This window comes from Excalfactoria chinensis, chromosome 1, assembly GCF_039878825.1.
Source record: "Excalfactoria chinensis isolate bCotChi1 chromosome 1, bCotChi1.hap2, whole genome shotgun sequence".
NCBI lineage: Eukaryota > Metazoa > Chordata > Aves > Galliformes > Phasianidae > Excalfactoria > Excalfactoria chinensis.
The window spans coordinates 180100761-180114418 of record NC_092825.1 but is presented as its reverse complement, the minus strand read 5'-3'; the positions used below and the strand labels follow the sequence as shown (position 1 = coordinate 180114418).

General features: G+C 43.1%; 1 protein-coding gene across 12 annotated transcripts in view; it reads right to left on the bottom strand.

Moving 5' to 3' along the window:
- The window catches only part of TENM4 (teneurin transmembrane protein 4), a 598985-nt gene that overhangs the window by 243438 nt on the left and 341889 nt on the right, over positions 1-13658 (bottom strand). For 8 of the 12 annotated variants that reach the window (XM_072326955.1, XM_072326954.1, XM_072326960.1 and 5 more), the window contains one exon: positions 11916-12125. The exons of the other annotated variants lie outside the window; for them this stretch is intronic. In XM_072326955.1, the coding sequence (XP_072183056.1) occupies positions 11916-12125 (210 nt within the window). The remainder of the gene's footprint in view (positions 1-11915; positions 12126-13658) is intronic. 12 annotated transcript variants of the gene reach the window in all.

Below are 13658 nucleotides of genomic sequence, written 5' to 3'. Positions count from 1 at the left end.
TGCTCCAGCCCCCTGATCATCCACAATGATCATCTGGTTTCAACCCCCTGCTATGTGCAGGGTCGCCAACCACCAGACCAGGCTGGCCAGAGCCACATCCAGCCTGGCCTTGAATGCCTCCAGGGATGGGGCATCCACAATCTCCTTCACATATTTGCATATGTGAGACTATACCATCCTCACTTGTCCCACACTATTAGAGAGGTGCAGATAAACTAAATGCAATACAAAGGATAGCAATTTATTAATTTAAGAGAAAGAATGAATTAAAAACAAACAAACAAACAAAAAAAAAAACAAACAAAAACAACAATGCCTGAATGAGAAACTGTATGGCTTGTGGTTGGATGGGTGGAAATCCTAGCAATAGTTTCATGCAGCCATTCAGTTTTAGGAAGAAAGATTGTTCAGAGCTATGTAGGCTGACCATCACGGAAAAGAGCTGTGTTCCATCAACAGAAATCAGAAGCAACCATCAAGTGGGAGAAGTCTTGCCATGGAAATGAGACCCTGCAGAGTTTCTGCAAACTACAACCATTTGGCCAAGCAGGGTGAAGCAAGGAAGGGGTCACTGTGTCAGCACTGCTTTTAATGCTACACTCAACCTGGAGTGATCCATGCCAATACTCATTTCACTGCAGAAACAGCTATATGGAACCCAAATACTAGCACTCTACCTGAACTGTTCATTTCCCATAGTGTGTTCTTCTTCTGCCAGCTGAGTGGACGCACTAGGTTGAACCACTGTCATTTATATCAGCAATACACCCCCACCCACACATGCTTCAACCCCTGACTTGACTAATGCAGGAATCTGTATGAAATGCTGTGTCCTATCACACTGCCACGCTACTGCCGCTAGATTTATGGCTATAACTAAATCATCCGATCATACCACTTCTGTGCTGTGCTTCTTCCATTACCACCTAATGTATCAAAAGCATCGATTTTACACTTGTGAGCTTTCCTACTGAAGCACTCCAAGGCCTTGCAGCACTTTATTATATCCCATGCCCACTCCCATAGCTGTCATGCTAATGAGGCATGCATCGCTACTTTAACTTTGCTGAAGCAGGTCACAGAGCTCGATTCTCCCTTCACGTGGGAGAACCTGCAGTCCAATTCCTGAGCTGCCATGGCTGGCTGATTTTGAATTGTGCATATGATGACACAGGCTCTCATTTTACCGGCCTGGCCACAACATCCCATCCCCCAAACACTGGAAAGAAATATGACCACTTAGGGTTTCAAGAATGCTTTTCCCTATTTGCAGCATGTTGTACTTATCGAACACCTATTCTCCTGAGCTGTCCAAAATGCTGAAATGATAGCCCTCTTAACTCCAATAATTCCAAAAGGCAGATTTTTGTTTCTACAATACAGCTCTTATTTGGACAGAAAGAAAATGAAACACTCTCAGATTCAGAGACTTAAACTGGTGGGACACCTAGAAATGCCCTGCAAACCTATAGAAACTTAACATGGCATCACAAAGCTCAGGTCACCCAGAACAAAGCAATATATCTGCACACAACAGTCCCAGTTGACTGAATTTTCTTCCCAGCCAGAGCATTTCAAGTTAGGACAGGTAAGAAGGGCAAATAGAGAGTGACAACAGTCAGCTTGCAGAAAGGCATCTCAAACTCTCCTGCTACGTGTTGCAGAAGTCAGTATATGATCAACGTTAGTGTCCTGAGAAGTAACAGATTAGGAACAATTAGGATGCAATTAATGAGGATCATTCCTGCCTTCCTATTTTGGTCCCCTGCCAATGGGACCACTTGTCCTTTGGGACACTCAAGTTGATTTGGGCTTCAGTAGTTCAGGTACCACAGAGTACCACTTGTCTTTCCACACATCATTGTTGCTCCCATTGAAATGCTATATATTTTCATGGTTCTTTGATGTGTCAACATTATTTGATCTTCTGTAAAAAGAAATATGATAGAATAAATGTCTGAAGGATATTAGCTTCTGTCATACAACCCTAGGAATTGAGCCACGTGGCCCTTTTGCTACACATTATCTGCTTAAGACTGGATAGTCCTTAATGAGTTGGCTTTCAATAATAGGCCTAATTATTACACAGAAAGACAAAAGAAAATCTGTTAAATCTTCCCTGTTTAGAGCCAGGGCAGACTCTGAGGACATATTTCTAAAGGAATGTCTGAACTTAGGGATGTCATTGTCCCTTCGCCACAGAGATGCAAGCATGGTCCAAGCCAACAGTGAAGCCCTGTGCTGCTATGGGATGGCTCCATCAATGGGATGGAGCCAGGGTGCACTACTGCTATTTTCTGTTTTTACTCAGGGATCTCAACATTTCCAAAGGCTGTAAGAATTAAACGATGGTCATTATCCTCCATCTTATTCATGGAAGAGCCAGTTATCAGCACTTATTAGGTCTTTTGGCCAAAGACACAAACTAGGAACAGTCACCAGCCTTCTGATTCCCGTTCCCTGGCAATATATGGAAAATAGTGCAAAATATGCACACTATAGTAGTGGATTTTGATCTAACACCAATCATGCATTTAAAGCAGAAAACAGCAGTTCCACCTGTATGTGGCGTTTTTGTCTCAATTCACGTGGCAGGAATTAAAAAAACAAACAAACAACAAAAAATGTTTAGCCCCTCCAGTTCTCATAGAATCACAGAATGACAGAATGGTTTGGGTTGGAAGGGACCTTGCAGATCACCTACCTCCAACTCCCTACTATAGGCAGGGACACCTCCCTCTAGACCAGGTTGCCCACAGTCCATCCAGCCTGGCCTTGAATGCTTCCAGGGAGGAGGCATCCACAACCACTCTGGGCAGCCTGTTCCAGTGTCTCACCACCCTCATTGTGCCAGCAAAATGAATTCTTATGTGGGATGCATATACTGGGGCTTGTAGTCCTCAAAGGCTTAACCCAATTGACTCTTAAGGAACTGTGACGGTCTTTCATACAAATCCCTCCAAGATCAAAGGCTTCTCCTGTGCTGTAACTGTCTATCACATCAGCTTTACTACCAAGCATGGGCACGAAGGGTTTGGTCCTGCTGTTAGACACGCGGTTAAGGATTGCCCTCTCTTGAACAAAACATCCCTACTGCTTTGCACCCAGGTACATATGGGAAGCAACTTCAAAGGATACCTGTGGTTCATACATACACAGCAAGAAGCTGTACTGTGCCCTCACGTCATGCTGCAAACATCATTTTTTTTCAGAAAACTCACGCTGTATCCACAGAAGGCACTTTTCCCTCTTGGCTGCTGTCTCAAAACATTTTAACCTGATCCTCTCCTCTTTACCCAGAGCCTCAGAGTTTCCATCCAGAATACCTACAGCTATCACTGCTTCATTCCAGGAATTTGTTGGGGTCACATGATGGTTTGAAAGCTATGGTTGAGATTAATAGCGTGTTACAATAAACAGTGAATAATGCAAAGCACAGAAGGGATGGAGGAAGTGGGGGGAGACATCTTCTGAGGCTATGCAGTTATTGCATGTTTAGTTTGAAAGAACACACAGGTCAGAGTGAGACTTCTGGCATCTTCCCCCTTCAAATTAATCACTGGTTCACAGCAGCCAGCAAATTTTAGCTTATAAATAAAGTTCAAAGCCCCCAGGTCCTCATTTCAAAACGGAGACACAGGGCTTGAAAACAGCTAGTGGAGCAAGTCTCCCCAAAGTTGGAGCTCATTCCCAACTGAGAGATCCATTTCACAGCAATAACACCAGGCAACCCCGAGTACCAGCATCAGACTTCCTTCCTGAATTTTACACTACTTTGCACTTCCACACAAGCTTTCATCTGTTGAATGGAAAGAGCTCTGATGAACATCAGCTATGGCTTTTCAAAGTGTAGAAGACACACTGCCCTGCAGGGACGGAGAGCACACATGGCATCATACATTACCCTCACCCACAGAGATGACATGAACCTGGAAATAAATAGTTTGGTGCCGTGAACCCAGAAAGCTGAAAAGACTTAGAAAAAAGATTAGCCCTCCCCCTTAAAACTGATGTCTGTAAGGATGGAGACATAAATCCCCTGTTCTCATTCGCTATAGAGTAAGTCACTTCTAAATCCAATAATATTAATTGATTAATAGGGATGAGGAAATCATTTGGAAGGATAGTGAAGCCAAGAGTTTGTTATATCCTATGTTTACAACAGAGAAAAGTGAGATTAAGTTCTTTAGCTGAGAAGCCTGTGGCAGAAACCAGAAGGCTGAATTCCTCTTACTTGCTCCAGTCTCTGGACAGCTCTGCCTTCAGTGTTGTGTTCTAAAGCTGCCCAGAAGCATTTTTTTCTACGCAGAACCTGTTCCTTTAGAGGCTTTGTTCCTCGTTAGTCACAAATCTCTCAGTATAACCCAATGTAGACCAAAACACTGGCAGTCCTGCACTGAAAAAGCATCTAATGGGCCATAAATTAATGTTTCATTTCCTTTAATAGCGCAATGATTAATTCCTTCTTCAGAGCGAGATTTTGTTGCACATTTGATGGTTACACTATAAAGAAAGAAACAGGTTTTCTTAACATCGGAAAGGATCAAAGCCAGAATGCTGCTATTTTTTGTTTGTGCTCTTGTAGATTGACTCTTCAAATAGGTTTTTCTCCACAATTTTGTAAGAGAAAAGGTAAAAATAAAAAAAATATTCCATCTCAGATAAGACCTTGCGCAGCTTGTCAAGTTTCAACCCACAGTGAATTTTTACTGCAGATATAAAGCTCTGAAAGTAGGGGTTTCTAATGGAAATGCTGACATAACCTTAACTATACCAGTGCTGCTGTAATGCTCAGGTTACCAGGAATATTTCTGCTGCCAATTCAGTTTAACAAGTCTGAATGCATATAATTTGTTCCAGTTGTCTTTCCTTGGAGTGGGGCTCCTTTGTGCACACTTTTCAATGTGGCTTGCATTAAAAGAAAGGAAAAAAAAAAAATCCCTACTCCTATGTAAATTCATATACACACTGATATGGTTTTATCACAGCTAAAAAGCTATAAATCTGCTTTAACTGATTCAGTGTGTTCCCTACTGGCCTGGAAAGGTGACTCATTTCATTGCTGCCCTTCAGTGAATGTGACAATCATAACTTTGCTTTGTTCTCTTTGGGATATTTATTCTTAGGAAAATAAAAAATAATAAAAAAAAAAGAATAAAAAAATCCTGACTCTGTGTGTATTCAGATTATCTTCTTCTGACCATACCTCCCTCTGTTTGAGCCAAATGGATTTGAGCTGGGTCAGGATTTGACCCTTGTTATGCCAGGAATCTAATCCGAATGCCTCCCACCGATAATCAGTGATACCAATCTGGTCCTATGGCAAATGATTTGCTTCTCACCTTTGGCTCATCTAAAACCAAACAGCTGCCAGGTTAAACAAATACCCTTGGGGATGCAGAGTAAATTCAAGAGGTAAGAGCCCAAGGCAGAGCAAGGTGAGTGGGTACTTCTGGAGATTCCCATCCTTCGAAAGACCTGTAGCTCACAGACTGGAATCTTTCTGAGCTTTCCTGGTAGGAAAAGTGTAACGGGGGAACAAAAACTCAACAGGATGGCTCCACTGCTCAGTGAATAGGAGCAGGAATAATTCATGATCTGATCCTCCTCACATCTGCCGGTTTACAACTTCTTCCTTGATCTTCCAGGCTCTGAGAGGCAATGGCTGGTGCTTGGGAATTCTCAACCTGAACTCTGTTGTCAGCTTTACCACTGAGAGAAATTTGGAGGAATGATTTGAGTACAATTTATTTAAATATGTCAGTGAACGACTGGATGGCTTCAGTGAAAGTAGTGGGAAAATCGTGTAGATGACAGCTGGGAAAGCAATCCAAAATGACCAGATTGATCCAAATGAACTTCTCGAGCTTCTAGTCAGCCAGAAATCTTTCCACATTGAGTGGAAAAAGAGGCATCTCCTAAGGCTGATTCACACCCTGGTGGCCTGAAATGCCTCACATCAAATTGAAAGCTTATGATTAATATGTTTCTCGCTTTGTTTTCTGACTGAAATGAAAAGAGAGACATTTAGGTGATGGTATCTCAGGTTGAGCTCTGAATGTTTATCGTTCCCCAGTTGGAGGATAAATTCAGTGAAAAGTTACAAAAAACAGGTTTTCAAGAGTCTTTTTCCCAGGCCCTTTCCTATAACCTTTTTCTACAATCATCACTCTCCAAAACATGTTCTTTGCTATGAATGTTTTTAAGCAATTGCAAAGCTAAACATCTTTCTAAGCTATTCTTAAGATGTTTTGTCCTGAACTTCTGCGATGTTTGAGGGGAGTCTTAAACAAGTTTAGATGGGAAACACAATAATCCAAAGAAGATTTTTGATTTCTTTAAAGACACTCTGGGTAAGACTGGTTACATCTTCCTATGCCCCTGTTTCCCTTCTGTAATTGTGGATTATCACCGTAGGTAACACTGACTGCTACCAAACTCTGCAAGTGTTTGATGAAGGATGCAGAGTTTAATTATTATTCTTACTCAAGTAGTAAATAGTGAAGCATCACAAAGAACTCCGCCAAGATGAGGCATAGTCAGAGAATGGATCCCCCATCAACAAGCCTGTCTGGGGGAAGAAATGCTTAGATAAAACAAAAATGAAATCAATTTGGGATTTATTATTAATTATTAGATGGGGAAAGTATCAATTATTGAGATTACATTATCAAAGGATCTTCTCAGTCAGATCCTTCCACCTCTAAGAAACCATTCGTAGTACCATTCCCTCCCTCCCTGTAATGCTTTAACATTCTGTGCCTTTGGAGCTCTCTGCTGCAGTTTGACTTCCTTACAACTCTCTTCCATCCCAGTGCTGCAGCTGTGCAGTGCTGTGATGGAGCAGGACTCCTACAGGACAGCTGACATGCCTGAAGTTGGATATGAGGATCACTGGAGTGATGCCTGATGCAAAGCAGGCCGATGCATAGCTCAGCCTTTCAGCTGTTCAAGCAGGGCTGTAGAGTCTGAAAACCGCAGCATCTGTGCAGCTGGGTCAGCTTGCACTTATTAACTGTGCAGCAGTGAACGCAGCAAGGACACCAAAGAAATAAACACTGAGCACATACAAAGATGGATTAAAACCTTTCAGCTCTTTGGGGCAGAAAATGCCCTGTATTTTCAGATTACTTCCTTTTAACCACTGAAAGAATCCGACCACAGCAGCAAAAGCCTCGGATGGTCTGGTCAGTTACTCACTGTACAGTGCCAGAAACCTGAAATTTATATCAAATTAAACGGAGAGATCACAAATAAGTCTGTGGTAGTCCTTGTCAGCCTTTTTCTGAAGGATTTACCTTCATAAATCTGGGCCAAACCATTTAACAAATAGGTAGAAAGTTCCTTCTGAGGGATAGGAAAGGGAGGAGAATTAGAAATGGTCAGCGTCTTCAACAGCTCAAGGCTGATCATTAATGATAAAAAATCCCAAGCAGAAAATAGTACACATTATTCAGGATACAAATCAGAAGGTCTAGACGGGGTCAATACAGTTAGAAATGAGAGGGAAGATCTTAGAGAAACCTCCTTCTTCAGCACTCTAAACAAAGAAAAAGTGGCAAAGGCAGCACACAAATCTGCATTAGCTTCCTGGTTGGACAAGAGGCTTGTTCATGTAGACCCAGCTAAGTAGATTCAATATGCTGTGTTGCTTTGTGGGTTGGTTGGCTTTTTCTGTCTTGTGGGTCCTGATCTGGTCTATTTTCAATTGAAATCAGTGATCCTATGAAAACTGTGCTTGTCTCAAAGAACTCTGGAATATTTATGTATGTATTCAACATCGTTTTCCCTCTTCTTCTCCACTAACAACACAACCTATGTCAGAGGCGAGGGCTGCACTGTCCACACTTCACACAACACTAAACACACCTCTTGGAATTCAAAGTTCAATAATACAGTGAATCATGCCTTTACCTACCATCTCTCCTACAGCAGCTGTGTCACTTTGGGTGACTGGCAGTGTGACTTTCCACATTTTTGTGATTAAATCACCTTGCAGGCAGTAAAGGAACTTCAATCAGTGGGGAACAAGAAGAGGCACTAGTGGGGATAAGGATGTATTCAAGGGAGAAGTCAAAGAAATTGGGGTACAAGTAATCAGAAATGAACGGTAAGACTAAATCCGTGTCTTAGTTCCTCCTTCCAAAAACTTCAATATATGTTATTTTGTGAGTGATTTTGGATCTTCTGTCTCCCATCTGTGCACATTGTTCCAAATGATGGTATCCAAATGTTGGTATCCTGCCTGACAGGAGCAAGTCAGAGAAACACACCAGGCCCCAGCAAATGACAAAAGCACGCGTTGCATTGCACTGAGTGACTGCTCACTGATGAAAGAGCTGGAAGAAGTCACACGCACCTTGGGTCTGACTACATGGTGACTGCTCCCAGAGGAATTTAGATGTCAGACCTGCAAAGATTTCATATATTTTTCAAAATCTGTTATTTGTCACTCTGCACACCAACCCCTCCATGGGAATAATTGCCTTTTGCCTACCTCAGAGGTGTGATGAGCGGCAGCTTACCCACTTACATCCCCAAGGCCACAGCTTCAGATGCTGCAGGGAGCGGACAGCAGTGGCCAGGCTGATGAGCTCTTCCTGAACACCATTCCCCAAAGATACTGGATGTTTGTTTGTTTTCTTGTTTTTTAATTAGTTTTCAAGGCGTTTACTAGTTCAAATGGAAGAGAACGGCTCTTTCCCAGTCTATCAGTAACTTTTCTATCATCTCCTGCCTTGGCTGGAACTCCACCTTTCCCAGTTAGCCAGCACTCTCCTGGATGCTCACTGCTAATGCTTCTCCTCCCAGTGCTGCTGGACACTGCACAGACTGATGTTCCAACCCCACAGAGTAATTTTACTTCCTTAAAACAATCAGGTTAAGGATCGGATGCCTTCTGTCATCAGCCAGCTACATAGATACCGACACATTTTACATGTCTTTTCCAACCTTAATGAGTCTATGACATATCTACAGAGGACTGACGAAAAACCTAGGGCAGCTTACATTTCAAACAGAGCTGAAATCCCTAGATCAGGCTTTCAATTTGTTGATTTCTGGATGGGAATGTATTGAAATGGAGACATTCACATCCTAATTACTTTGTGTAATTTCAGGTAAAATAAACTAAAAATATTACTCTGCAGTTGATACAAATAAAAGTGGATCCAAGTCTGAAAAGTCTTTTTTGTTTCAAGGTTAAGTACCTGCTGATAGTGTAATATAATAATAATTAGGGATTTTTTTGTGTGTTCAAAGTGACTTTTACTTTTTCCTTAGAAGTAAATAAAGGCTTGTAATTAATCTCATAGAAAAATAAGAGCCCTAAGAGGCGCCTGCATATTTACATAATTATTAGATCGTTTCAGCCCTTATTTGAAAGTTTACTTGGACATCTTCCTGGAAGTATAGAAATTATATTATAGACATTGTTACCTTTCTGGAATGAAAGGAACTTAGATAGAATAGCCTACTGTATCTTCAAAAAGTAGCATGCTTCTTAAGTTCCATGTGCATTATATTTGCGATTTACATGGGGATTTGCAACAGCAGTGCTGCTCCCTGGGTGTTACTTACTTTGGATGGACTTCTCTAAGGCTGAGTTTACACAGCTGTGGAAGGAAAACCTACCCACAATCAATTAAAAAGTGCAACACAAATCCTTCGGACAGCATTCTCAGGCTGTCCTGCTGCTGAGACAGCTACTATTCTCCTGAAAGGAGTGCTCTAACTGTATTAAAACTTAGTCCTAAGCAAAATAAGCTTTTCCTAATTTTCACCACTTAAGGAACATAAAGACCCGCCTTTGTCATTTAAACTTTAAGCTGACTGAGCCTCACAGAAACAGAACCTTAAGGAACTAAAGCAATTAAATCTATTTACAGAGGTCAGAAGAGTATCTTGGCCTTAGACATGATGGGCTTGTATGTTCTGAGGTTCTTATTCATGCAGGCTCTCAGATTATAGGTTGACAGGTGGCATAGGAAGTCATCTTTGTTTCCATCCTGATAGCAGAGTGATGCTGAGGCGGTTCTACGAGGTCACCAGTGTGCTGGTATTACCTGCACTTCTGATTACTGAACAAGTAGGATAACCACACAAATGAGACCCCAGACACCCTGTCTTTGTGTACGACGTATTTATTGCCAACCTGCTGAATCCTACACACAAAGGCGGCTTCGGGGAATGCTGAATGTCTACAAGCCAATGCAAAAAAGCACTAAGAAAAAAGGAAGGAGGATAAATAACCAGGCAGCTGAAAAGCCTCAAGTCTAACTAACTCGCCAGCACATCAATAATACAATAACGTTGTCAACCCACCATGGACTCCGAACAATGCTTTTTCTGTTGTTCTGCTAATTAGTAAAAGAAGAGATTAAGGTCTTTAATCTTACTTGCTTTCTTTTTCTCCCCTCCTTTTACCTCGAGGCTGTGTGTATGTGTACATATATATTCCCTAAACGAACAAAGAGGAAGAATGTACATTGCTGTGTCGAAAGCATGAGGTGGGGTGTGTGTCTGGCTTTATTTCCAACAGGAGTGTCATCTACATGATTTCAGATTTAAATGTGCTGTGACTGCCAGGAGTCAGAAGTGTGTGTGTGTGTGTGTGTGAGTGTTGCAGGGTGGAAGGGGAGGGGGAAAGCTGAACAGAGGATATGAATTTTAAGCAGTTTCCTGAATGAACGACACTGTATTTCCCCCTACTCTCCTTAGGATGACAATTCAGAGGAGATAACCTTCTCCTTTGAAAAACCCTGAAGGGAAAGTGTGTTTTTACCATAACAAATGCACCAAAAGAAAAGAAGAGGGAAGCTGGGAAAAGGGTGGTGGTGAGGGGGGACAAATTAAATGTCAAACTTTCTCTCCTTACTTAGAGATAACAGCGTAGTAAGAAACCTTCCTAGAAGCTTAACATAAACAGAGTTAAGCTGTTGCCAGCTGCAGCAAACCTCTCCCTCACCTTTCCTACTCTCTTTTAAGATATCTTTGAATGCCCTCTCCTTCATCATAAATCAGACCTGAGAGCAATTATCACTCCAGCCGGATGGCAGCGGCCTGACTGGCCACTGCTCTTCCACCGTCCTAATCTGCACTTTGTCAGGTTACACTCCCCTTGATGAAATCTCACATTTCCTTGCCAATGAGCCTTACCTCTCTTTATGACTCATTGTCTTGCAGCAGAGAGCTGTGAATCTCATTCTTCTTCAGATTTGCTTGAGCACCCGTCCAACAGTTGACTGTGCTCCCCACGTGGGGAATTTCAGGGCATCCCAGAGTATGGGGACTAAGCTCCCATATGGGGAATCCCAGCACACCCCAGAATATGGGGTCTAAGCTTTCATTTGGGGATTCTTAAGGCATCCCAGGGCATGGAGTCCTGTCTCAGATACTCAACAACAGACATCTCTGCCCCCCACAAGGTAACTTGGCTGCATAAACCCATGTCTGAGGGTGAACATAAGGTGCAGACACCCATCACAGCCCTGGCTCCAGCTTTCAGCACTTTGTTTGGCTTTTCCATCCCTTGGTGACAGGTCGAGGGGGCCCTCCCAGAGAAAGGGGTGCTTTGGGGGAGTTTTTTAGCTCACAAAGTGAAGAATAAGGAGAAAGCAAGAGAAAGAGCCCCAGCTTTTAACTCACAAGTTGCACTACAACTTTGAAGTTTCAGAGCTCTGCTCGGGTACCAGCGAGCCCATCCTCACCTCAGCCCCACAGCAGCACAGACCCTTCCAACAGAGCCTTTCTCACGCGGTCTGGAGTGATTTTTTACATACATTTACCCCTTTACTTCCCCTCTATTCTACATTTTCCCAACAAAATCCAACACCAAACCCCCAACCGGCCGGCAAACCCCCGCGCACCGGCTGTCAAACGAGTAAAATAAAAGACGGCAGAAAGAAGTCACTCACCGTTGGCGGCGACACAGAGGTTTCCAGAGCTGCTTTGAACTAAGAATGAGTTAGGGACAAACTCTTCCTCAGAGTCAGAGTCCGCGGGCGGCTGGGCCGCTCCGTTGCCCAGCAACCGCCCCGCGCCATCATTGGCCGGCGGCGAAGGGGGGGGGGAGGGGGACTGCTCGGGGGGTGTGGAGGAGGCGGACGAACAGCGCAGGGGAGGACCTGCGGGCCACAAACACACACGGACGGACATAGAAAGAGAGAGAAAGAAAACAAAAAAAAGAAAGAAAATAAACAACGCAGTGACACAACGCAGACAGAGAGACAAAATAAAGTCGGGCTAGGACGGTTGGGAAGGGGATGCCCGAGTTGCTTTGCTAGCACTGGAGCACTGCGCATAGCTGCCCGCAGGCGGCTTCAATGAGGGTCACCCTCAGGAAACAACTACCCCTAAACCGAAAATCCTTGCTTTTGTAGGGTTTTGGCACCTGGTGCAATCCCTGGTTTCAGGCATGTGTCGTGCTGCATTGCCGGGCACTGCTAAGGAGGCAGAGTGCCGAAGCTGGACTGCGTTGCGCTGAAGGGAAAGTTTTGTGTGGTGTTTTATGAGGTATATTTTTCACATTTCGCATCCAGACATTCACATCCCTTTCAGGATGGGACTTAAACGTGTCTTTGTCAAGGTTTTGAGACAGGAAAACGCCTCACAAGGCTCAGGAAAGAGTGTAGCTGTGTGCTGTTGAAGCGCATCAACAGGGTGACACATGCAAACTCTGCCTAGGTTCATTTTGGTTCATCATTGCCACAAATGCAGCTTTCACAAGGAATTAGGTCCTCAGGTAACGTTTGGCATAAACTGGGTCAACTGGGAAACTGGAAACCCCAAACTGGTGAAATCAGGGAAATGTGGAGGTCAGACCTAACCCAAACTGGTAAAGTCAGGGAAACGGGGAGGTCAGATATGCGCAGTGCATCAATAAAACACATGGGGTTACGAACACAGACGTATAATAGGTTAAAATACAGGACAATGCATTTAAAAATGAATATTTCCCCCTGACACATTTTGATATGAAAGCCATTATGATTCATTTCCCACATTATTTTCCCCAAATGCTGAAATGTTTTCACGCAAAAGTCATCAAAACGAAAGAGCAACAGCACAAGAAAACAAACAAACATTAATAAAAAAACATTGTTTCTTAAAGAAAAACCCTACACATTTTGAACATAACATTGCACACAACATAACTGTGCAGTACTTCTTACTAAGCACAACATGAACACTATAGGAAAGAACACAAATCAAGAACAGTGAAGTGGGTTTAACATTTAAATCCCCCCCAGTCTGGTTATGTTGTAAGTTTCTTTGCTCGGTCATCATTTTTGCTCATGGTCAGCCTTTGTGTGTTTCTTCCTTGGCATATGCAGGTCTTACAAGTTGCAAAGTATAATCAGAGCAGAAACTGTAGTGTTGGAGCAAAGCCTGCATATGGGAAGATGTGAACCCTGTGTGTTTTATTCTGTGGAGTTATCTGGGTCTCCTTCCTTCTGACATCCTTCCAGACTAAGAAGTTTCACCTTTAGGACTGTTTTTCAAGAATCTGTAGCCTAATTCTTTGCACTGACCCTTTTCACAGCACCACAGCTGCAACATGGGGGGGGGGGGGGGGGGAGGTGCAATGCTCCATGGTACTGTGGGAGGCCCTGAAAGGTGTTCAGCTTGTGGAAGCAAAGGAAAGTCCAACAAGTAGG